The 27,066-nt window shown below is 40.3% G+C and overlaps 1 protein-coding gene across 1 annotated transcript in view; it reads left to right on the top strand.

Moving 5' to 3' along the window:
• Positions 1-11,353: 11,353 nt before the first annotated feature.
• LOC117393085 (melanocortin-2 receptor accessory protein 2A-like) overlaps positions 11,354-27,066 on the top strand; it is a 34,733-nt gene continuing 19,020 nt past the window's right edge. Inside the window, exon 1 of the mRNA XM_033991263.2 lies at positions 11,354-11,766. Coding sequence (XP_033847154.1) covers positions 11,649-11,766 — 118 coding nt within the window. The 5' untranslated portion in view covers positions 11,354-11,648. The remainder of the gene's footprint in view (positions 11,767-27,066) is intronic.

Raw genomic sequence — 27,066 nt, 5'->3', positions numbered from 1 at the left:
GCTGATGCGCTCCAGGTGCACGCAGGACGTGTAGAAGCTCCGCCCAGCTCCGGATTCAGGCAGGTAGGGGAGGGGGAGAGCACACAGGGAGACAGATAATGCAGGCCTCATGACACATTGTCATTAAAGAACACTGCAAACTCACTGCACTTAAATGTAGAAATTGGTTCTAACGGCAAATGAGCCAGAGGGTTTGTTAATCTGTTTACTGTTGCAAGGACACGAGAGTTGTTACTGCAACTTCCAACTTCCTTTCTGCTCTTTAACCATTTTAATCTTCATCAGGAGAATGGTGTCCACAACATTCAAAACACTCGAAGTCACAGAGTTCAACAAATCATCAACATTAGAACATAAGGCAATTTCAAAGTGTATCATTTGTATAAACACCTGCATCTGTGTGATCATGTGTTTCCTTCAAACAACTGCAGGACCAGCCGCTGGTTTGAGAATAACAGACAGGTCAAAAAAGACACAGAAATGATCAGACAGAGCAACATCCACCACATTGACATTTGAAATATTTACTCTTAATAATAAAGGTCTCCTCTTTTTGTGCGAACGACACAAAACACAACTCCAGGTATGTTTTTGATTAGGTAACAACATTATAACATGGCTTAAAGCTCACAACAGTAAATTTTGCGTAATATAGGACTTTTAATAGAAGCAATAATTTATTACAGCTCAAATAAAAATTAATAATAAATTGAACAATGAGCCAAATCCCCCTAGGCTCATGTCAGGAGAAAAAGTCGTGCACTGTAATATTGTGTAGTGCTCCTGCTCAGAAATGGTTTCATTTTTCACAAGATCCTCTTCCTCCTCTGCCGAAGTCTTTCTAAAACCCCAACGGACAGTATTTTCCTGAGTGCAGTTTAGTCTTGCCCCTGGTGAAAATAAAGTCTCCAGTCTCACCTTGTGGGAGGAGGCACAAGCGCTGGGAACCTCTACATCGAAAACACAGTATTTTACTATTCTATACACGAAAGCAAGCAAAGCAAGCAATAGAATAATACATTTGGTTACTTAAGCCTTAAAGTGATAGTGTGTAACTTTCTAGAGGTGGAAAGTCAATTGTATGATTCCATTCTCAACATTTTCCACAATGACAGATGAGTTATATGCCATAATGTGGAAGATTATAATGTATGAACAACATTTCCATGGAAACCAGCAGGACGAGGCTCTCCTCCAGGCTAAATAAGAGTCAGGTTTGTGGAGATGCAAGCCCACTCACAGAAAGGACACATGCTTTTCAATGTTTTCCAGTGCAATAAACACATCCATAATGAAAAATCTTTAGTCAATTTTGAAGCTACACACTAAAGTTACACACTATGGCTTTATAAACACTACACTAGCTCAGTACAGTGTTTGCCAAGTCAAAAGTCACCAGTTTCAGCTCTGACCTGTTTTTGTGTCATTGAGCAAGACATGTCACCCATCTTGACCAGGTTTTGGTATGAATGTGGTGTGTGAGGGGTTTGCGGTATGTGGCACGGATTGGCATCTCACTCACCACAATTCACTCTCTCTAAGTTGTATTTGGAGTGATTTGTGCATGTTTTATTTTCTTAATCGCTGATATGAGTAGGATTCAGGAGCATTGTGTAGTCATTTGGTACAAATAAAAAATAAATAAAAAAAACTTGCTGCTCACTAGTGTGATGTGCAGTTATCCATCAGAGGGGCTAACACTTTGGCTCATATTGGGCACTGCCATTTTCTAAAACAGAAATTAGCAGACTTCTTTCTTTTAGCAATTTTAGATGAACATTGTGATTTAAAATGTACAAATTGTAACATAATGAGCCACGGGTGTCATAGATTATAACGATAGAGCAGACACAAGCACAATATGTCTTCTTCAATGTAGGCAAACACTGGTAATGGATGATTTGACTGCAGAAATGCTTAAAACAAGTCTGCCAATAATGTATACACTTAAAAACTGCGCAGGGTTTTATCTAGGACGTCACAATCCCAGGAAAATGCAAACAAAGTGTTGGGGAGGCTCAGAAGCAAAAGACTTTTTCCAGAGAATTACTGAAACCAGCGTGAATGATGTGAAATACAACTCCAGGTATGTTTCAAGGTGGGAACAATGTTATAACACGATTAAAAGCTCAAAAAGTCTATTTAGCATAATATGTGTTCTTATGTATTCTCTTTTGTGTAAATATTTCAGCTATATTTACTAGTTAATCAAACCTTGTGACTTTGAAACCTGGCAAAATTACACAATAGCCATGATTTGACAAATAAAAATTTATGACAAAAATGTTTAAACTGTCAGAAAAATGCCTTCCTTGTGCGTAAATTGGCCTTGCATTTTGATGGAACTTGTGTTGATCACATTGTTTGCTACATTTCTTCACAAACTGCCAAAAAAACAAAAAAAAAAAAAAAACTGTTTATAACCTTTTCCTCCACTCCTGGATAAATGAGGGATTGCATCATCTAAAGACAAGACATTAATTATTGGCAATGAATAAGCTTATTGAAATACAATAAGGGCACGTGGTAGACACATAGTTACAAAGAAATAAACATTCATGCAAGCTAGCTTCTATTCTGTGTTAACCACAGAGAGGCCTGACCCTGGAAACACTGGTGTTACTTTTCTGGATGGTCAGTGGCTCAGCCTGCAGAGCCTGAGTCTTTCAGGTACCTCTGTCTCAACAGTCCAGAGTGAATCACCGTGTGGATTCAGAAGTAGTGGGTGTCCTCCCTCTGGTTCAGCTCTTTAATCAACACAGAGGAGACGGAGGCAGTTAGTGCTGGCTTTGCCCAGTTGGCCCAGCATGCAGCTGTGAAGAAAACTGACGGGCAATTGAGGGGTCCCACATACAGCTCTGATGTCCAGGTAGTCTTGATGGCCAGGATTACATGAACAGTAAGATTTGAACAGCGGTTCAACAAACAAAACTATACAGCATGCATTTTGCACAATGGAGAAATGCTTCAGGTGCTTCAGGTGCATCTGGAGTTTGTCCCCAATGTAATTATTTAGCTATATTTTAAATTGTCCTTTCTGAGAGCACAGATGGTTATTATAATTCCTATTACTTAGCATAGGCTACTACGAAGCGACTCATTACAGATGTGATTGATATATTATGTTGTCTTAACATGTTGTCTTAAGCACAACATCTGTGTGGGAGCGTACAGGAGGACCTTGTGAAGACGAGGCTGACACACAGGGAACACAGGTGCAGTGGGGCTGCTTTAGGCTAGGCCCTGGTGGCCCACCGTGTTTACCATGACTTTAAGGGCATCACAGTGGATTCTGTCTGTCGTCTAAAGTGAAAATTCTAAAAGGTGTTTTTTTTCTCCTCCAGGCATGAGCCGCCACAACAAGCCGAACAGGATGTTCTACGCTAATAAAATATGATTTACTGTTCCCCTTGTGCGTCATTGCCCCTTTAATGGGATTGGAAAAATGAAGTAAATGATAGTGCAAAAAACAAAATAGGAAGAATCCAGGGGGGAAAAAAAATACTAAAAACTTTAATAAAATATTGTGATAAACAATATCAATTGTAAAGCTGATTTATTCTTAATTACAAAAATGCTGGACATGAGGTCACATTTATTTATCTTATAATTTGATGTTTTGGTTCAAGATGATGATCCAGTCCAAGAAAACAGAATGAGGCTTCCTCCAAATAGGTCTAATCATAGCTCCAATCTCTTAACTCCTTTACCTTTGGAGCTACATCACAGGATCAACAGTATGAACACTAAAGGAGTAAAGAAAGGAGCTAGGGAATTGTCAAGAGAACCTGATACTCTGCTTCAAGCAATCTGATGGCACTGGCAAATGTGAATGTGCTCATCAGCTACACTGAGCCAGTCCATGACACCAGGGTGCAGAGGAACAGTCCCGTCTTTGTAAGTACTTGTTATCCATCACTGGACCATTCTATTGCGGGCTCTGTTCTCCTGTCTCTGAGTTGTGTCATTTGATTGTTTGTTTTTTCTGTCTTTTGGAAGGCCCACAATATCACTGTGAGGACCTTTGGCATGATGAAGCCAAGATGGACAGGGATCTTCTTCAAAGCAATGGAGGTGTACGCCATCTCTGTACCCAATATTGGAGCAGTGTGCACCATCCTCCACAACCTTGTGGTTACCAATAGTGACATCTTGGACCCAGCTGAAGAAGATCCCATGCCCCAACCTGATCCCCTGCCTCCTGAGGAAGACAATGAAGAAGAGGGTCAGGCTCTAAGGGCCAGATTGGCAGCACAAGTGTCTGCCCTACACCAGTGGGACAGTGCTGATGGTTGCTCCTTTTTCGTTTTGTTTCGTTTTGTTTGCACCCCTTATTTCATTTAAATATTGCATAATAAACATGATTCTATAGTCAGTCTCACAGCAGTGTCTATTAGGCAACATACTGACTCAATATTAAACAGTTTCTTAGAACCACTGAACAAAACATTACCAACAGAGTGTTTGGTGTTAGTGGATGTTAATATTCCCATGCAGATAGCATTAACTATAGATATATGGACATAGTGAATGTGTACAAGCCAAGCGGCTCCTCAAGCTGCTCAGATCAGATACCTCTGAAATCATTCTGTTGATGTGATTTATCCAATTTACATTAAATCCAGTCTGAAATGGCCAAGTGCCCTGCATACACCACTGCCTGTCAGTACTATAGACAGAATGGCCCTGCTTTGATGCCTGGCACGAGGCAATGAAGAGTGGGGCATAGACTGAAGCCACCTGCCCCAGTGCCTCATGCATGGCATCAAACATGGTACGGCTGCAGTCTTCTCTTCCATCACTTTCCCAGTTGGTGGGTTCAAAACAAATGTACAATTTGTAGGAAGTTCCACTTACAACAGCTGCAAGGTTGATGCACTACTTACAGACAGTAGCAATGTACTGTAGTAATGATAAATTCTATTGACCAAATTGTGATTGTGTGACGGTCACTGTAACAGTCACCACTGTGCACTTAACACACCTTGTTTTTAGTTTTTTTGTCTCACTTCTTATTGGCCTGGGCAGAGACCCTCCTCTCTTTATGCTTATGTTGCCCCATTAGGTCCATGTCCAAAGCAGATGGATGTACTAAGAGATTCTTCTTGGACCATACCTTTTGAACATATTCATGTAATTAAGTCACTGTTGTTAGGTCAAGGTTTATATGGAAGTATCTCGACAGAAACAGGCTACACTTGGATTAAGGGCTGCATTCTCTGTGATTACGAATCCTATATTTAGTTGTTTGGTTTGATTGATAGATGTGCATTTTACTTACTCCTGAGTAGCCTTCATCTTGTTTCGCCTGCCACAAAATAAGTGGTCCAACCAGGTCCTGGTGGAGGTGAGGCTTTTGGAACCTTCAATGTAATGAAATCAGCATGTGGTATTTACACATGTGTTGAGCTTTGTTTTTTAAAACAGTGCTGTCACTCTGAAATAGCCTTATTACACAAGGACACTAAAGTCATCATTAAACAGCACCCTGACTCCACAGGTGAGTGTGCTGGGATTTGCTGTTGTTTTTTAAAATAATTGACAGAAATGATCCCGCTGTTACACTGACTCCCCATGTGCTGTGAGGGCTGTGAGGGAGACCCCAGCTCTGTTCATTCTGACTTAACGTTAAACTAAACACTAAATCCGGTGATGGTTTGTGACCAAAAACTGTGCAGGAGAAGTCTAGATTTTTACCTGTGATGCAACAATCTGGGCAAAATGCCAACTGAGGATTTTTGAGGCTCTGAGAAGACATACTATGTGTAGTTTGATTGCAATAATTCTGTCACTATAGCAGCCCAGCAGTGTGCTCGTTCCTGCTGTTAGCTCCACACGTCCTCACACGTGCACATTTGAAGGCATCGAGTTTTGAACAAAAACATAATTGTAATTCATTATGTCTCTCTCACGCTCGCTTCTGACCTGAGTCACACTGGTGCAAAGTGCAGGGACAGGAGCAAAGCAGTGTGGAGGAAAGTAGACACAGGTGAATCAGGTCATGTCTCATGGACAAAGGGACAGTGGTGGCACACAAATATGTTCTCTACAAGTTAAGCTGTAAAATGCAGTGTGTTTTATTACAATCCGACTAATATTCATGGAGAAAGTACTCTAATGAGGAAATCAAATTACACGCAATTACAAAGATACACTTTCTGTGGCACTTTCAACATAAAGTGTGTTTATGTGTTTACCACCTGCACAAAGGCCTTTATTGTGAAAAGGTCAGACAGGAGACAACACAATAATGAAGCTTAACTGTGCAGACGACAGACAGTGACTGTGAGTTCAGCTGATTATAAAAATCATCTGGTTTGTTTCAGTGGTGACTCTGGAACAGTTACATGTCGCCATGGAGATCACATGAACAAAAATCCCATCATAGACACAGATTTCACACCTGACCACTCAAAAATGTAATTAAACTCAAAGGGGCGGTCACAGTGGACAGTAAAAGTGTCAATCAAGATATAGAGTCATAAAAGGTCAAATAAGAAGAAATATCATGACCTGTTTGTATCGCCTTTAATGGGATATTGAAACATGCGTGAATTTGTTTATTTGTTTATTATTTAATGAAGGGATGAAGCAAAGTACAAATCCAGGTGTGTTTTTTATGAGGGTACAACAAGGATCAGTTTTGCATAATGTGCGTGTTGTTTTGATGCACACGTTACACAGGCTTGAACGTGAATGAGACTGAAGAGTGGGTAGAGACATTCAGCAAAATTGTCACCAAACTGACATGACAGAAGCAGGGCTGGTCCTCTGAATATGCACTGTGAAGTCCAACCAATGCATCAGGCACCTTTTAGAACCTTTTGGATTTACAATATTTATTAGTAATAGCTCATACCTTGACATTTAATAGTAAAATTGTTGAACTAAAAATTAAACGTTACACAACAGTACACCATTGTAGCCATGTTTGATTGTCTACATAAATAAAAAGGATGTGAGAATGATAGGCATTATACTTGCCCACTCCTTTTCGAATATGGAAACAGACCAGCATTTTAACTTGGATATTATGTAATATTTTTGACTATTCTACACACTAAAGATCGCTGTGCCCCAACTGAAGCTGACAGTTACTCCTACATGTGATTCCTCAGGGCATGATGGAGATAAACGATGACGAGGGCCATTTAATTGAAGACAAATAAGCTGAACAGGTGGCAGCTGTGGAGCATGCTGTACTGGCTGGATCTCTAAAGCCAAAACATAAACAATCAAACATTTGGTCTGGCAGAGTTGTTAACACCTGGAGACTTATTTCACAAATCCCCAAGATCCTTTTATCTGTGGCTAGAATAATGGCTTCTTGGGTTTCGTTTCTGTCTGTTGCATCCCCACATACCTGACTCTTATCTGGCCTGGAGGACGACCTCTTCTGACTTCTGACGTTTCCATGGAAGTGTGATGGAACAAGAATAATAAAATATGATATTAATAGCAAGAAAATAATCATAAAAGCCATGCTCGATGGACTTGGCAATTCTTAGCTTGGAACAGATTGAGTTCCAGAGTTTGTGCGCCACTGCCTGTTTTTACATTTTGTTCATCTCTTCACAGATCCTGATTGGCTGATCTTAATAATCGTGATGGGACATGTATGTATTGTCTCTAAGAAATTAATGTAACTTGAAGACTACATATAAAAGTGTTTGTAGCTCAATGATGTGGTATGGGGCACCTGAACTTTGAATCAAGTGCTTCTGTGTGTGCTACATGATTAGCAGCCTACTGACTGAGCACAGCCCTACAGCACGAGGAGGTAGGTTGGTTGCCGTCCATCACTTGGTTTTAATGTAACTGCCTAAACCTAAATTTACTTTACAGGACGAAAAGCTAACAGGGAGTGGGATGTCTTGCTTCATGCCGGCACTTAATGTGTGCTTGTGTTTGTAAATCTGGGCCTGCAGGACGACACGTGTGATGACCTCAAATGGACAGTTTATTATGTGACTGTAAGTGAATGTGAACTAAAGAGCTGGAAAATGTACCCTTAAACACATTTTAAATTAACGGGGGTATTTAAATGTTCATTCAAAGTGATAAAGTGACATCAAATTGATAATGTATATAATAAATTTACAGTAATTTAATGGAACAGCCCCTTCCATGAGTGAACCTCTGAGCCCATATTTCTATTTCCCTAGTTTATCTGGGGTGGTGTTGTTGGTTTTTGTTCATTTATTTTAAGTTGATTATATTTTATCTCTTTTTTAAATCTAGTAACCCTCGTCATGCCACATATACAATGCTTTGAAGGTGAAAAAAATCAGTTGCCAGTCAAGGCCTGGACATGTTGGTTTAAACACAGTTTATTGTCAAATGTGACACTGCAGTTGTTCTCATCATTATCACCAGAGGTAACAATAAGCACCTCAGTTATGTCACAGGTGAGACAGTCGTTTGCCCACCAGAGCACAGGAGCTTCTACATTCCAACAGTGGACTGAAATGTCATCAGGGCTAAATGATAATTGTGCAGTTAGAGGGAGGAATGAGCCTAGATATAATTTCCACAAGACGTGAGATTGGGTCCATAAGAACGATTGTAGAACTGCTTTTTGGACCTCGTCAAATGTAAACATGTGGGGAGGTTTTTATTCTGCACTTTTCTCTTTCAAAGTTCATTTTATGATTATTCAGTACCACTAATTCACCACTGCCAATATGACCTCCCTGTCAAATTTAGTCACGTGGGTGCAGGAGATTATTGGACTTTAAATTGTCCAATTTTGTCTGGGCCCCTAGTCTCATATGATATAGGAGGACTCTGTATAAGATGTAATGACATATAGTAATGAAAGTGAGAGTATGTGGAGCTTTACTCTTCTATCCTCAAATGAATGCATCAGTGTTTTGCCTTGACTTTGTCATTTGAATGGGTGTTGTACTGTTGCATTTCCCATAGGAAGAGAAGGCAGTGGAAATGTAAATAAGTCATAAAACGCTCTGTGGAATTGTGGGTTCCAGTAGTCATTTTAGGCCTACAAATGTACATGAATGTGAATGAAATGAACTGGCCTTAATATAACCATGACCATAATATACTCTGGCTGGGGTATTATCAAGTTTGGGCTCTTTTTACCCCGAGTACAGTCCAGATGGGGGCAAACAATTACAATAGAGTCTTTTTTTTTACTCCTAAGTCCTAAAAAAGACACTCAGGTGTGGAAACATATCTTTCATTTTTCTACACTGGAGTGCCTCAGATTCTGTCAGTTCCACCACTGCTTAATCTCTTCCATTAAGTAGCGTTATCCTTGAAGAGCACCTGTGTCTTACATCTATCTAACTCATTACAACTTTATTGCTATAGTCACTGAAAATAAGTTTCACTTTTGTTTTTGACGCTCAGAGTTTCCCCTCCCTTTGCTCTCCACACTAAGTCACTCCCCCTTCAGAGCTCTATCACAGCACAATTGGCGTGTGTTGCTTTAATAAAACTACTCCACATCAGGTTTATCAAGTTGTAGTGCATTGTTTTGTATCATGCTTTTGTATATTTATAGGAAATTGTAATGTTGGAGCATGGGTGACGTAGGCTTGTGGGCGGAGCATTAAACAGAATAATACGGCTAACTGAAAAGAGGTTTTGGATACCTCACACTCACATTAGAGACATTATAACAGAAAATAGCATAATATGGGCCCTTTAAATAGGCTAATGTTGATATTTTATGTTTGACTCAGTTTCTTTCCTAAAACATCAATCAATGTTCAAATCTAAATATATATTTTAGCTCCGCCCCTGTGATCTGGCAACGTTTGAATGTTTAACTGTGTTTCATTTCTGCTTTTTCCACCAAAAAAGTGGCACCTGTAACATTTAGTTTAGTTTAGTCTTTATTTAAGGGACCATGTACAGAGACATTAAGCATAAAACAGAGATGTTCTGCACCAGATTATAGCTAAGTAGCTAATTTCCATCTGCAGTCCCTAGTTTCAGTGCTATAGAAAGCAAATAAATGTGACATGTGATCTGATCTGGATCTGAATTATTTCCACAAATGCAAAAAGACATTTAGTATCAAATACATGAAAAGTAGAACAATTGTATATATATATATATATATATATATATATATATATATATATATATATATATATATATATATATATATATATATATATATATATATATATATATATATATATATATATACAAATATATAAAATGTTGTTTTCCTCATCAAAACGTGCTTGAAGAGGTTTTAGATGTCATCCATGCGTGTTTGAGTAATATCGATCTCTCCCAGGCCCTATTCAAACCCTGCTTACATTTTAAATTCCAGATATGAGGCGATTCCAGATATGAGGCGTACACATAACTGTCTCATGACGTCGCCCATAGTGCTTGGCTCTACATCTTGATTTAAAGACAAAATAGAAACCCCAGAATCATGTAGAGCGTCCCCTGTCCTTAGACAGTCCTTAGGGGTGGCAAACTTTTGGGGCCATAATTTGTTTTAAAATTTGACAGAGGGGCTGGGCCAGGATATGTAGTTGTGTTTTCCAAATGCATTAATTAAATTAATAATTTATTAAAGTTCAGTTAAATAAACACAGCAGAAGAACTTTGAACAAGGTTTACCCTTACCTATTTTAATATAATTCGGTCATGTTTGTTGGGCCGGATTAATAAGCCCAAAGGACCGTGTGTCGCCCCCGGGCCATAGTTTGCCCATGTCTGGGTTACATACACTGTACATGATGTTCCATTTGTTTGGTATTTTGTTTCTCAAGATGATTATGCAATCAGAAAGTAGAATGAATCTCACATGAGTCTTTCATTTGTGTTGCCAGTTTCAGTGATGAAGGTCAGTTGGTTTAAACCTAAAATGTCTCTCTCTGATCTAAATGGTTTCTACTTAAACCCCAGCACCTCCAGACAATCATGACTCAGTGCTAGTGCAGCCTCTGCAGCTCAGGGGGGGAATTCTGGAGGTTCTTTCACATGAGGCCTGTCCATAAACTGAGAATGAGACACACTTGTATGTGCTCTGGACACACAGGCTCAGTTGCAAAAGTAGTACCTTCAAAACTGTAAGGGCTACAATGTTTATAGGCCATTAAAGCATTATTCTAAAGTGGCCTCTACAAAACTAGGAGCCCTGTTTCTCATTTATGGATGGAGAGCACATACATCACATACAGACTAATCTTATTAAATCTAGATCAGATTATCTCCTTTAGCCTACTATCTGCTACGAATCTGACAACATCCCCTTTGCATATCCCATAATAGTATCTTCCTTGAAAACATCTCGGGACCGCTGCTCTCACACGTGATTGGCTGAGGAGCGGAGCCTGGGTAAGCTCACACTGCCTCTGCTCTCACACAGTCCACAGAGCGCGCACGGCTGAGGCGCACTGAACATCTCTCCACAAACCTCCGCGGAGAAGTTACGCGCAACGACAGCCATGGACCTGAACTTCAACCGTGTCACATCTACGGATTGTTGTGCATATTTGATTATTTATTAGTAATAGAAAGGACATTGTGCCACGTATATTTCAACCTTTTTTCTTTTTTTTTCTTTTTTTTTTCTTTGGAGATATGGGTGCACTTTATCATTTTATCTGCTGAGCGTCTGTGCGTAAAAATCGTCTTTGGACACATCGCGGTTTGAGATGACGGATTTCACCAACGGGAGCCAGAGCAGCGCGCGCCGCAGTGACTACGTGTGGCAGTACGAGTACTACGACGACGAGGAGCCGGTGTCGTTTGAGGGGCTGAAGGCGCACAGATGTAAGCAGCCAACACTTTACGCGTCTGCACGTGCCGGAAAGTTCTGATATCAGCAAGAGGGTTTTACAGGGGTATTTTAAGAGTTTGCTGTGGAACTACTTTGAGATTCAGACTTAGATATATTGAAGATAAGTCAAGTCATACTTTTGATCGCTGTTTCATTACTGTATACTAAAATCTAATGTATTCAGACTGAAAATGACTCGTTCCCATGGTAAAAAAATACATTTGATGAACGTATGAGCCATATTAGGAAGTTAAAAGATTATTTATCAAAAGGAATTTCGTTTATCTTCCACAGTGTAATCTTTAGTCATTTTAAAGGTGCACTATAGGGTAAAAAAATATCCAAAATCTGTTAATAAAACCAGTATTAAAGCTAAATATTCATTTGAGCAGGTGTTGATTAAAAAAGTGACAACAACAGGACAGAAATGAACCTTTCTTGAATAGCTTTAGAATGATCTTGAGCTGTATCAGAACAGAGACTAGTATACACCCAAGGGCCACTGTGAAACTACTGGACACTGAGGATTACACTGATATAATACACATGGGAAAAGAAAAGAAAGTACTACCATTTAACATTGAAAATCACATTATTTTGTCTAAAGAAAGAGTGTTTTTTATTATCATCATTGTGGTATCAGAATCTGTACTGAGTATCGAGTATATTCCTTAGTATCGATAGAGTTTGACATTTTAGTATCGTAGTGGTATAACACTAATGCACAATGCAACTTTGCACGCTCGTCTTCTTTACCGGGAATGTTAAGTATGGCATGAAAGTACCATGACTCCAATCAGAAAACAGAGTGAGCCTCACATCAGTCTCTCATTTTCGTTGCCAGTTTCGATGCCGAAATCCAGTTGATTTAAACCTAAAATGCCTCTCTCTGATCTGAATGGTCTCTACTTAAACCTCAAAACCTGCAGAGAATCTTTTATAAAACTCAACAAACTACATACAGCGCATTTAAAATAAGATTTGCTCAGTGTAGAGTTTTTCTCATGTTTATGTTTATCAAGTTATCTTTCAATATGTTAGATGGAGCAATACTTTTGGAAGGTCAATATATATCATATTACTTTTTCTTTGTACTGTACTGTACTGAGAGCATTTTTGTTATTTTTGTACGTTCTAGCACAGTTAGATTTGAGCCGTGGAGGGTTCAACAAATAGCTTCTATGACTCATTACAGATACAAACTACTGTGTGTTGCATTCTGCTAGCTTTCTATTGCAGTATATGTTTTTTAGCCATATGGTACATTTAAAATAGTTTTGGAACATGATCCTGGTTCAGGGTTGTTGTGTTAGTGACATAAATGTGTTTCAATACTATCGTTTATCCTCAGTATTTTCTTAAGTTATGTATCGATCTTCGAAATGTGTTGTCATGACAGGCTTATTTATTTTAATACAATACATTTCATTCTTTTTTAGCTCATGTTTTGCGCTATAAGACATTTGAAACACATCTGTTTGGCGTTCCAGTGCTGAAAGTGGGCACTCTTATTGCTCAGACCATTTTTATAATCACAGTGATATCACATTGTCTTGCTCGGCTCGGTTTTGAAAGGATATAATTTCAAGTGGTGGTGTCAGTGTTAGTATTCCCCAGGTTAATGACCGGCTTGTGCCTCGCTTTTCGTGCTTAGTTAGCGAGTGTCGGGTGCACTGCTGTGACTAATCCCATTCACCTGACTGACTCATTCAAGTGCTCATTGAGAGTGTGGTACTGAAAATCAGCCCTGAACTTTTCGCCAGGGCCATGGTAGCTCTGTGAATGGGTGGGTGGTTCTTTGACGTACGTAAATGTGACGGTTTAACTCAGCCTGGCCCAAATTAGCCCACTCACACACAATTACTGTCCCTATCATTTACTGTCTTGACCCAGCTCCTCCGTGGGGATGCCATAATCCCGCCGGCGTGTCCTGGGTCTTCCCCGGGGCCCTCTTCCAAGTAGCCGCAGATGCTCCTCCCTTGTGACTGAGCTCCTCACTCTATCTCTCTTCAGACACATTGCAGAGGAAACATCAGACATCCAGACACCCTTCTGCCCCTGACTGCGCCTAGAATTCTGTCAATCCGTATACAGACCACATAACAGCCTATATAAAGCAGTCCAGGATATAGTTAGAATCACTTTAACGTCCTGAAATGGTCTAACTCTGAGGGAGCAGACATTTTTTTAGTAAGTCACTCTTCTCAGCTCCTCTGCCCAACGACACGAGGATTCATCGTTCTGTTGCCATAAGCAAAAACACCTCCACGTGTTCTTGAGTCTGCGTACTTTGTGTTCAGCTTTTGATAAGTTTGAGTAGGGAAAAACCTCTATCACATGAAACTAGTGTCAGACTAAGAGGCAACTGCTAACCCCAGGGGGGAGTATGTACGTGAATAGAGTCTCTAAACTTTTCAAATGCGTTTCAAAAGTTAGAGTCTCAGAGGATGGAGAGGAGAGGGGCAGATGATGCAGAGGAGAGGGGCAGATGGAGCAGAGGATAGAGAGGAGATAGTTAAATAGAGTGAAGGACGCAAAGGAGAGGAGGGTCAGATGATGCAGAGGAGAGGGTCAGATGGGGCAGAGGATGCAGAGGAGAGGATCAGATGGAGCAGAGGATGCAGAGGAGAGGGTCAGATGGAGCAGAGGATGTAGAGGAGAGGGTCAGATGGAGCAGAGGATGTAGAGGAGAGGATCAGATGGAGCAGAGGATGCAGAGGAGATAGTTAAATAGAGTGAAGGACGCGAAGGAGAGGAGGGTCAGATGATGCAGAGAAGAGGGTCAGATGGGGCAGAGGATGCAGAGGAGAGGGTCAGATGGAGCAGAGGATGTAGAGAAGAGGATCAGATGGAGCACAGGATGCAAAAGAGAGGGGCAGGTGGAGCAGAAGATGCAGATCAGACGGTCAGATGGAGGTAGTAAATGAGATGATTGATTCTCTCTCCTTCTATTGGCTAACGTCGTCAATGCAAAAACTGGTCTAAAAATAACCACAGGAGACAGAGATGGTGTGATTAACACCTAGAGCGGAGGAATCACATGTTCATTATCATTACGGGTCTGACTAATTTTTGGCTAATTAACGATATTAAATGAACAGCCTCTCTAACGTCGGTGTAATTGGCCCTTTCCACATTTTAAAAAAATTGTCATAATTTGTCATATGAAGCCATTTTAGATAAGTATTATGAAGGATAGTCCAATGAAAAGTCTTGGCGGTGATTGGGGTCCTTTATGCAAAATATGCTTTCAACCATGTTTTGTTGTTTCCGTTCACCGTTTCCTCACCTGAAGTTGTATTTGGAGTGATTAGTGCTTGTTTGAGCAATCTTCATTTTCTTAATCTGTGACATGTGTAAGATTCAGCAGTGTCATGTAGTTATTTTGGTACAAATGAAGAAAAATCCAGAGGTGTCCACAATGGTTCACGTCACCTCGTCACGGCTCTTTGTTGTTTTAGATGAATATTGAGATTTAAAATGTGCAAATTACAACATAATGATCCATAGGTGTCATAGATTATAACGATAGAGCAGACACAGGCACAATATGTCTTCCATAATGGCTTTCTTTCATCATTAGTAGGGATCAACCATTGTGGGTTTTTCTTTGGCCGTTCTTCTCGAAGTTTGTCCAGCCAGTGGCTAATAATAATAGCCAATTTTCAAGACAAATTTTCTTATTTTGAAAGGGAAACAAAGCAGTGATTTATTGTGTGACAAACATAATTTTAAAATAATGAAGAAAAGATGAAGAATTAGGAGCTGAGTTTCATATTTGGAAATCTGAGCGCGTGTATCATAGCAACCAAAGAGCAAGACAGGCTTGATGGTAATTGCCTCTTTCCGCTCACGCCATCAGTTTGGCAAGGCAAGGTTTGGCCTATTGTCTGTCTAATCTCTCAGTCGTCCATCTCTAATCCATAGCAAAAGCTGAAGTTTCAATCTGTCAGCTGAAACAAATTGTTATAGGACTGAAGATGTTTCACTGCTCATCCAAGCCACTTCTTCAGTTCTGGTCAGATTACTGCTGGACATTGCCTTATATCTATCTGAGGGGAGGGGCTAATAGATATAACGCAGTGTCCAGCAGTAATCTGAGCAGAACTGAAGAAGTGTCTTGGATGAGCAGCGAAACATCTTCAGTCCTATAACAATTCGTCCAGTTGACAGATTTAAACGTCGTCTTTTGCAATCAAAGCCTATTTTTAACACTAACAGGAGTGACCTCGGGGAAAGAAGGCACCTGATTGGTCTGTTATTAATATTCATATCTTGATTTACAGGCGAGATATCAAAATAAAAATGATCATGATCCCATAGAGCAGGTCAGAACATTTTGAGGTCAGAATGACGAGTCTCACAGCAGCAGTTACAGAGCGAGTTACAGTGGCTAAAGAGTTAGCTGTGTCCACTTATATATATAGTCTGTGATTTAGCTGAAGATATCTCAGCCGTGCACACGAGGCGAGGCAAGTTTATTTGTATAGTACAAATAAACACAAAGTAACTGAAAGTGAACCAGTGAACAGGCCGTTACAGTAGTCTATTGGAGACAAATGCATGGACAAGAGGACACACTGCACAGAGGAGACGTCGTGATAGAGCAGAGATGGAAATATAGGATATGGACTTTAACAGGATAGTACTTTTTCTTGTTATTTAGGGTTTTAAATTAAATAGCAGCAGTCTGTCCACGTTCACAAGCATCGTTTACAAATCACAGTGTCAAAGCATCAAGCGAATATGTCCTCTTTGAGCCTGCCAAACATCATATTATAACATCTCATAGGCCAAATTTGACTTTTATTAATAAACTGGCATATAGATATAATAAATATTGTGTATTGTGATTGTCTAATACAACATTAGACTAATTAATTAGACATATATTTTCTTAAACAAACACAAATCTAGGTTTTGTGGTATATGAAAAATACAAAACGAGGGCTGTCCCATTTCCAAGTGCTGTGTTTTTAGTGCTTCCCCTTAGCCCTCATTTTGAAGGGGTAGGGGAAGGGTTAGAGCTAAGGGGAAGAGGTAGGGGTACAAAAACACTTGAATGGTATTTAAGAAAGCCGCATTAAGACAACACACAATAGTACCAAGAACAAGAACGTACAAAGAATAAACGGAGGCTGTATTTTAAACTGGATTCAGTGCTAAAGTGTTTCATTTATGACCAAAATAACATAAAACTGTAAAGTGGTTAACATAAAATAACCCTGCAGTTCACTCGTTTTTAACCTTTGCATAAACAACTACAAATAAACTGCAATATTTGTCTATATATTGAGTTTATGGTGTGTAAACTCCAAATTCGCCCCCCCCAGCCTCGATAAGCTTGATTGCTCTAGAGTCGAGTGCTACGGGTGACGTCACACTCACTCAGTCCACTTCTTTATACAGTCTATGCTTGGCACCGACAGAGGGGATGCAGACAGAGTTTTCCAGACTAAAGGAGCGAGAATGATGGAGTTGATTACTTTTTGCATCCACCATTGAACTAGATGCTCATACTTCCCATCGATCGTAGCTGGTCCTCCTCACCCTCTGTTGTTTCTCATCTGTGATCATAGAAGGGCAATCATTACCCACAAATGTACACACACAATTTAAAGAAGACATATTGTGCTGGTGTCTGTAGTTATAGTGTATAGTTATGTCGTTGAAAATGAGTGATTAAAGAGTGTTCAAACATGCACTAATTACTCCAAATACAACTTTGTGAGAGTAAATGAGAAGGAAACAACTTTAACATGATTAAAAGCTCTGAAAAGTCAATTTTGCAGAATAGGTCTGATTTAAACAGTACAGATGATTCTACGTAGCTCTGCAGATCCCTGTTGTGCAGACAAAGATGATCCTCTTGTAGCAATGAGAAACAAATAAGAAATGAGAAATAAATGTGTTTATGGTTTTGTAGTGAATAAATGCAGAGTTTCTAAATCTAATTCACACATCACAAATCCCTCAGTAAAGAATTTATGAGTCATTACCACATGTGTGCTCCATTTAAGAATCATGTAAAAAATTTAATCTGGCAAATCTGAGGTACAAATGAGGGTCTCTTTCAATTGAAGCATCACACATGTATTTAAATTCTATGATTTTGTAACATTTTCTGTACTGTATAACAAGCTGGTCGCAGACTTGCAAAACAGTCTTAAAGCCTCTGGAATCGATGTGTAAATGCACACTAAAGATTCACGACAAGAAACCCAGACAGTATCACCACTGTCAGATCCATCTCCAAATCTGCTAATATATGTGAATATCTGTTTACTATTTAAAATTATTCATGGTATTGCTAATCCCCCCCTAAAAAGTTTTGTCTCACTGAGCTCAGAAAAAACAACTGGAGTCACTAGGGCGACCTCTAGAGGAGAGTGCAGCGTTCCAAAACGTAGGACCTCTTTTGCTAAATCGGCTTTTTCTATTGCTGCAATGAGTCAGTGGAATAGTTAAAGCCAAATGAGATTATAGTATGAGAATTGAGTAGTGAGATGTGTTGTATTTGATGTATGTACCATATGTTTACAGGTGTTTCATCCATCTACACCAAACTGTTAATCTGACTTAACGTCAGCCTGTCCAGGGACACGTGGAAATTAGTATTTTTGCTATAACCTGGCAACAAACATCTTTCTGTTTTTTTAAGGTGAATGTGTTGTTATGCACTGTCCCTGTCCAAATAAAAGCAGACCATACGACACCATTGCACATTCAAAAGTACATCTTCTCACACATCTTCTCTCCTGACTGTCATCCTAAACACAGCAGAGTGCCACTGATTCTGGGATAAATGAGCAGAAACACAGGGCTAACAACTTTCGCTTTAGCTACTGATGTTGCAAAGGAGCCTAGGCCATAAACACTGAGATACCTGCTTTACTTTACTGAATTGTTCATTTATTTTTGTCATATCTGTCCCTATTCAAATAAAAAACAAAATAAAAAGTAAAAAAACTCTTCCTCTGGAGCGGGGTAGTGTTTTGGCCAGGCTGAAGCTTTAAACACATTTTTAGGACTATTTTATGAGCTAATTCAATGTGCAGAACGCCATAGCTGTCCTTCACTCTTCTCAACTGTTTTCTGTCTCCAACAAAACCAAGTAATAATACAGTATGTCTATACAATAAACTATACAATAAAACTATGGAACTATACAGAGCCTGAAAGTACAGAACAAAGATGGATAGAAACCACATTCACCAGATCTCACACCTCTGGATTTATTTCTATGGGGCTGTGTTAAAGATATCGTGTATCAAGCAAACACTGAACACACTGAACACACACTGAACTTACGCAAAAGACAATAGAAGCAATTGCAATCACTGATGAGGCTCTGCTACAGTGAGCACTGCAGGAAATCGAGTGGCGTTTTGATGTGCTTTGTGGGACTAACGGTGCCTATAGAGAGATGTATTAAATGAGGTTAAAACTTTGGAAACCACTTAGTACAATCAAAAAAGTCTGATTAAGATATCGGATCAGTTGCCTTTGTAATCTTTTTTCGGGGTGGGGTCCATAAAGAGACTTTATGAACACCCTGTATACAAATTTACATAAATGTTAGATCGCAGTGTGACTCTGAAGTGCTGTACGTTTGCAATTTGTTTTCTCCCCGACAAAACCCACAATGTCGATGAAACGTTCTGCACCGACAAAGACGCCTACGAAGGTTTGAACTTTGAGAGAGTTTAAACAAGAGAGAAATGTGAGAAAATGTTAACGCCTGTGTGAGAAAAGTGTATAAAGTGTGTGGTGAGGGGTTTTACAGCAAAAACATATTGAATAACTGTAAAAAATAAAGTTGATACTTCGCGGATTTCGCCTCTATTAGGTCCGCGATAGATGAGGGACCACTGTATCACAAAATGAAATGCTTTCTTGTTAATGAAAAACAACATTTCATAGTCAGGTTATTACAGACGAATCTCTAAAGTCACCTCCTCCAGTCAAGTCCCATTACTGTGAGTGAAGTGAACATAACATACTCGCTGACATAAATGGTCAGCCAGTAAATGGTAAACACACGGATGTTCTGCACTGGCTGTTTTGTTATAATGGAGTGAGAGAAGTCGGTAGCACTTTTTTCCATTAATGTCTATGTGACTTGTTGACTGGTAATCTCGCCATTTATCTCCAGCAGACACAGGGCCTACAGAACACATTAATGGACAGATTCACTCTAACACGTCTGTGCTGTTTACGACCTTGTACATGCAGGCCCGTGCTGACCTTTAAATATCTGCTTTTTGCTTGTGACACGTTTTAATCTGCTATTTAACCCACGTAAGCAGAACAGAAACGATGAGACGTGAAGCTAGTTAATGTCAAACGAGAAATGAAATTAGCCAGTTTTGTCGTATGGGGCTTAGAATAGGGCTGCAAGATTAATGGCAATTAAATCAAAATTGCAATTTGAATGGACGTAATTAGCGAATAACAAAGGCTGCTATTTTTGAAGTACCATAATTTCCTCCACAAACTACAAAACGTCCTGTCTTATTCACTGTACTCTGGACATTGTCATGGACGCCGCCATCGTCATCTGGGTTGTATTATTTTGCATGGAGCTGCTGATTTTGACAGTAAATAAGTTCTATATGGAGTACAGAGCTGCTTTAAAGCCTCCAGAGATTTGGTGCAGTGTTCACTTGTTGATCATGTCAAACTGGGGAGGTAAAGAGTACTGTTTACCCAGGGCAGGGTGTCTCTTGGGCCCCCAAGATGGGAGATACCTCCTGGCTCAGCAGTGATTCACATTTGACACATTCTGACTCTCATCACTTTGACCAGTTGTATTTGTGTTTATCTGACCAACATCAGACTGAAAACATCCAGAATGTCACAACTACCACAGTCACAACAACAGAACACAAACATATAAAGGAGGTTAAGATTTTTAAATTCTAGAGGTTGTTTTTTTTTCTTAGTTTCTGGTGGATTTTAATATGTTCCAGTTGTCGACAGTGGGCTTGAATTTACATTATGTCGGGTCCTTGCCCCAGTGTAAACACAGAGCTGCCCTCACCTCTGCCCAAAAACAAATGTAGCAGCAGCAGATATTTTGCTACTGTAGATATAAAACAAATGTAAACATTTTAGAGGGATATTCAGGCTGCTGCAAACACACCAGCCCTGTGTCCAATAAAACTTGATATATTATATTATTTTCAATGTAAATATATGGGCTCTTGGGGGCCCTCTGGTGGGCCAGCCTTGACCTAGGGTCCAGTGCTCCCACATAGTCTGTAATAGGCATTTTTCATCAGACATGTTCTGTGGTGAGTCCAGAATTATGTGCTACTACTCTGGGCATTCCCACTTAACCAGATGCACCACCACAAAGAAAGTGCGGTTTAGTAGTGTTAAAGCAAAATGGGCAGGGCTGGATAAGGTCAGTTTTGCATACAAACTGTCACCCTGTAGTTTAGATCTGCACAAACATGTTCTGAAATGTGACTCTTGTATTCATGTCAGTTCATATTTCAGTGTTTTTGTCAATTATCCTGGACACTGGAATAAAATATGAATTTCGAGCGAAATCCTGTGTTTTAGAATATCAAATCTAAAAACAATGCCTGACAGAAAAAATCCCATTTCAATATTTTCCTTAATTGTGCAGTCCTAGCCAGGGGCGGTGCCAGACATTTTTGGATGGAGGACCAACGAGGGGGCTAAGTTCTTCAATGAAAATGTGCGTCAGCTCTGGCTCTAGTTCAGAACAAAACTATAAACCAGTCCTAACTTGACCTCGACATGATCAGGGCTAACAAAAGTCCATCCATTTCCAAGTCCATTTCCTTGCGTTTTATTTGGGGCCGGGTCACGGGAGAAGCAGTCTAAGGAGGGACGCCCTGACTTCCCTTTCCACCCACATTTCCTCCAGCTCTTCCAGGGGGATTCTGAAGCATTCCCAGACCAGCTGAGAGACATAGGTGCTCTTGTCCTTTTGATGGTCACTCAAAGCTCATGACCAAAAGCGAGAGTAGGAACAAAAAAAGTCAGCTGTCGAGTGTTACATCATTCTCGCCCAACGACGCACTTGGTCATAAAGAACAGTGTCCCTGACAGGTATTTCTTATTTCTACACATAATGCCTTTTCAAATGTACAATGTTCTTTTTTATCTCACATAGCTGCTTCTGAATTACACTGTAGGTGCGAAGGAGTATAGGGAACATGGAGGAGCAGATAGTACATAAAACTGAAGTTAAACAGAACACTCAATACTTGTTTTTTCGTTGTTGCTGCACTTTTGATAGTTTTATGCACATGTATTACAGCTAGAACATTCATTTGGGCCTGCTTTGTTCCCATGGTTGTTTTTAGGCCTGTCACAATCATGTATTTTGAAGTGCTGAAGAGACAATAAAAGATAATATTGAAACTAATTTATGCCACTGACACAGTAAAAACTATGTGTAATATGTTTAAAAACAAACAGTTAGGATACATCGAGAATGAGTCATAGGACCCTCAAGTCTTATCACAGTGTAGAAAAATAATTAAAATGTCCCCACTAGTGCAAAGAAAAAGTATACTGGACAAATATTGACCTAGGCAGCCAGGTGTTTCTAATTTAGGCAGTCTTTTGTGATGTTACCAATTACTGGAAATTGCAGATGCCACTGAAGACAGTCCGCACTAAAAGTGTGACCTTCTTGACCAGGAAGCTGTAAATGAAAACCTAATAAATAAAGTAAATAAAGTAACCTAGTAAATAAAACCTAGTTACACACCGTTCAGTCGTGTTTATTTCCACTTAAAAGGGTTAGAATCAGAATCAGAATCCTTTTATTGCCATCGTTTGTGAACACAGTTCACAAACTAGGAACTTACTTCGGTGATAAAGTGCAACATAAAACACACTGAATAAATACAAATACAAATAAGGGCATGCACAAAGTTAAAAAAGGTATGCTTAAAAAAAAAATCTAATAAAATACTTAAAGGTAGAAAATATATACAACAGCAGCATCAGAACAACAGTGCAAACATGACTTATTAAAGTGACCGGTGTTATAAAGTGTCCAGTTTTGTGCAAATATTTTAAAGTGTTCATGAGACAAACGGCAGAGGGGAAGAAACAGTTCTTATGACGAGAGGTTCTGGTCCCAATGGACCGTAGCCTCCTGCCAGAGGGAAGTGGCTCAAATAGTCCATGTCCAGGGTGAGAAGTGTCAGCTGCTATACGGCCTGCTCGCCCCCGAGTCCTGGAGACGTACAGGTCCTGTATAGATGGAAGGAGCAGCCAATCACCTTCTCAGCAGAGGCACAATGCGCTGCAGTCTCTGTCTGTCCCTGGCAGTGGCCCCAGCAAACCACACAGTGATGGAGGAGGTGAGGATGGACTCAATGATGGCCGTGTAAAACTGCACCATCATCTGGACCGGCAGCTTGCGTTTAATCAGCTGCCACAGGTAGAACATCCTGTGCTGGGCTTTCTTGATGAGGGAGCTGATGGTCGGCTCCCACTTGAGATCCTGGGTGATGCAGGTGCCCAGGAAGCGGAAAGAGTCCACAGTGGTGATGGGGGAGTCCGTCAGGGTGAGGGGAGGCAGGGGGGCTGTGACTTTCCTGAAGTCCTCAATCATCTCCACTGTCTTCTGGGCGTTAAGCTCCAGGTTGTTACTGCTGCACCAGGACACCAGCTGGTCCACCTCCCTCCTGTAGGCAGACTCATCGTCGTCCGAGATGAGTCCAATGAGGGTGGTGTCGTCCGCAAACTTAACCAGTTTGACGGAGTCGTGGCTGGAGGTGCAGCAGTTGGTGTACAGGGAGAAGAGCAGGGGAGAAAGTACACAGCCCTGTGGAGATCCTGTGCTGATAGTTCTAGTGTCCGAGACATTCTTCCCCGGCCGCACGCGCTGTCTCCTGTCCATCAGGGAGTCAGTGATCCACCTGCAGGTGGAGTCAGGCACGTTGAGCTGAGCGAGCTTGTCCTGGAGCAGAGCAGGGAGGATGGTGTTGAACTTAGAGCTGAAGTCCACAAACAGGATCCTGGCGTAGGTTCCCGGGGAGTCCTGATGCTGGAGGATGAAGTGAAGGGCCATGTTGATGGCATCATCTACAGAACGATTGGCTCTGTAGGCAAACTGCAGAGGGTCCAGGAGAGGGGAGGTGAAGGACTTGAGGTGGTGCAGGACCAGGCGCTCAAATGACTTCATGACTACAGACGTCAGCGCCACAGGCCTGTAGTCATTAAGTCCAGTGATCTTGGGCTTCTTGGGGACGGGGACGATGGTGGACAGCTTGACGCAGTCTGGGACGTGACATGACTCCAGGGAGGTGTTAAAAATGTCCGTGAAGACAGGAGCCAGTTCCTCAGCACAGTTTCTAAGGGTGGAAGGAGAGACACCATCCGTGGCCTTACGGGGGTTCTGCTTCCGGAAAAGCTTAGTCACGTCCTGCTCCAAAACTGTGAGGGCAGTGGGGGAGGAGGGGGGTCCGAGGTGGGTTTGGAGGTAATGTCCATGATGGTGAGGGAGGAGGGGGAGGGGAGTGAGACTTCAAACCTCGCATAAAAGCTGTTTAACTTTTCTGCTAGTTGTTTGTTGTCCACGGCGGGAGGGGCTTTGGGCCTGTAGTTGGTGATTTGCCTAAGCCCTCTCCAGACAGAAGCAGAGTCATTGGTGGAGAATTGCTGCTCCAGACGTGTATTGTACTTCGCTTTAGCCTTTTCCACCTCTTTGCTAAACGCATACTTGCAACGCCTGTAGCCTTCACGATCTTCTGCCCTGAAAGCCATCTCCTTTTCCCTCCTCAGATGTCTCAGTCTGGATGTGAACCAGGGTTTGTCGTTGTTAAAAGTCACCCTGGTACATGATGGAACGATGCTGTCCTCACAGAACTGAATGTATGACGTCACAGTGTCTGTTTACTCATCCAAACTGTCTGTGGCCTTGAACACATCCCATCTTGGGTTAATGTTTTGGTTCAATTTGGATCTCATTACCTGTAGGACATTTGGTTCATTTGTGGCTGTTTTTAGACTGAAATATCCGGCTCATGCCAGACACATGCCGTTTCACAGATCTCATTATCATCACCAGCCGGTTCTGCCCACATGAGGTGCTCCTGGGGTCACTTCCAGAAACTGAAAATAACTTTATCGGTGGGGCGCGCTTTGGTTTGGCATTAATCACTGAAAAGTCCCAGGGGGCAAGATCTGAGTAGAATGATTGAAATGAAGATCTGTGTGAATGTGCCACAGGTGGAGAATTAACATTAATATTAAGTTAAGGGAAATAAATATATATTATCAGATTTAGGCAACAACTAAAGATGCAACAATCCAGGTTTTTCAGTTCAGATACTAATACTTATAATTATTATTCAAAATAGACTTTTTTTTGTCTCATAGCAACCAAAGAGCCAATCAGGAGCCAGAAGTGCGACCATGCTCATCTCCTATTTTGAATGCAGCAGCTAGCATGTTAGCTATGTCCATTTATATGAACAGTCTATGGAAAAACACACCTGGAGTTATATTTTGTTTCATTCATGCTGGTTCCGTGAATCCATTGATTCAAATTCAAATTTTAAGCCCATAAATCATCACCAGACTCTTTCTACAGTCTACTTTTTCTTTGCACTAGTGGGGACATTTTAATTATTTTTCTACACTGTGATAAGACTTGAGGGTCCTATGACTCATTCTCGATGTATCCTAACTGTTTGTGTTTTTAAACATATTACACATAGTTTTTACTGTGTCAGTGACATAAATTAGTTTCAATATTATCGTTTATTGTCTCTATTTTCTTCAGTTCTTTAAAATACATTATCGTGACATGCCTAAAAACAACCATGGGAACAAAGCCGGTCCAAATGAATGTTCTAGCTGTAATACAAGTGCATAAAACTATCAAAAGTACAAAAAATGTTCCGCATACCTCTTTTAGTTCAGGTAAATGTCCTTCGCACCTACAGTGTAATTCTGAAGCAGCTATGTGAGAAAGAAAAATAACATAGTATATTTGAAAAGGCTATATGTGTAGAAATACCTGTCAGGGACACTGTCTTTTATGACCAAAATGAATTTCTCATTGTTCATTCCCATCGCTAACAGCAGAGGGAGCTCTGCCTAAAACAGAGGCTTAGTTTATGAAGTATTTTCTAAATGCAGACATTGTTTTAGTTTTTTTTTACATTCATTTATTTTATTTTTGATTAAAATAGAAGGTGAACAAAGGTGACTAAGGTAACCACAACCCAAAAAAAAGAGGATTAAAGCCACAAGAATGCTTAATATGTGTTCTTTAAAGCAACATTGTGCAACTTTCTGGAGGTGGCACATCACCTGCAGAATTCAGTAGAAATAGGAAGTTAAAATCCATAGAGCTAGAGCCATACTCTGGAATATTATAACCAAAGGAACAACATTTCCATAGAAACAAGCAGGAGGAGGCCCTTTTCCAACCCAAATAAGAGTCAGTCAGGATGCATGACTATCTACATTTTTCAGTGTAATAAAAACTTAATTAAAATGAACCTGCTTTAATTTTAGTTTTAAGCTAAAAAAAAAAAAAAAAAAAAAAAAAGTACACAATAAGGCTTTAAAGGCGCTGATTTTTACAGTCTTAAGAGAGTGAAAAACAGAACTACTGGTAGTTCATTTTAAATAGTTATTCCACATTTACCATAGCAAAAGACAAAATTAAATCTGTCAACTGGATAAATCGTTGTAAGAGTGAAGACGTTTGCCTGCTCATCCAAGCCGCTTCTTCAGTTCTGATCAGATTACTGGTGGATACTGCCTTATATCTACCAGCAATCTGATCAAAACTGAAGAAGCAGCGTGTATGAGCAGCAAAACGTCTTCACTCTTACAATGATTTGTCCAGTTGACAGATTTAATTTCATCTTTTGCTATGGATCAGACCTGGACTGAGAGATTACACAGACATCTCATTTATCTTATGCATTTCCAGAGTATCATGCTAATGCTCACTTCCTGGTAATGGACCATAAAATGCTTTATAATTACATGCAGACAGAACACAGACTTATTTTGACCTTGAGAGCTGCTTGAGTCACCTGATATGTGTTTTGTACAGAACTATTTCACTATGAGAAAAAAAGATATCATGTTCTGAACTTTGCTGATGGCTCAAAACCACATCGACAGTTATAAATTTTGATGACACACGCGTAGCTCGTGTGTCAGTATTGTGGTTAATCTGTTCTACTCTTTGAATATGGGCTGTTTGCATGGAGCGACCCCTGACCCTCCTTGTGCTCCATTATAAACGGTGGTCAGGTCATGCACAGTAGCTT

This window comes from Periophthalmus magnuspinnatus, chromosome 24 (genome assembly GCF_009829125.3).
Source record: "Periophthalmus magnuspinnatus isolate fPerMag1 chromosome 24, fPerMag1.2.pri, whole genome shotgun sequence".
Taxonomy (NCBI): domain Eukaryota; kingdom Metazoa; phylum Chordata; class Actinopteri; order Gobiiformes; family Gobiidae; genus Periophthalmus; species Periophthalmus magnuspinnatus.
Note: the sequence above shows the minus strand (reverse complement) of the source record. Positions and strands in the feature narration are given on the sequence as shown.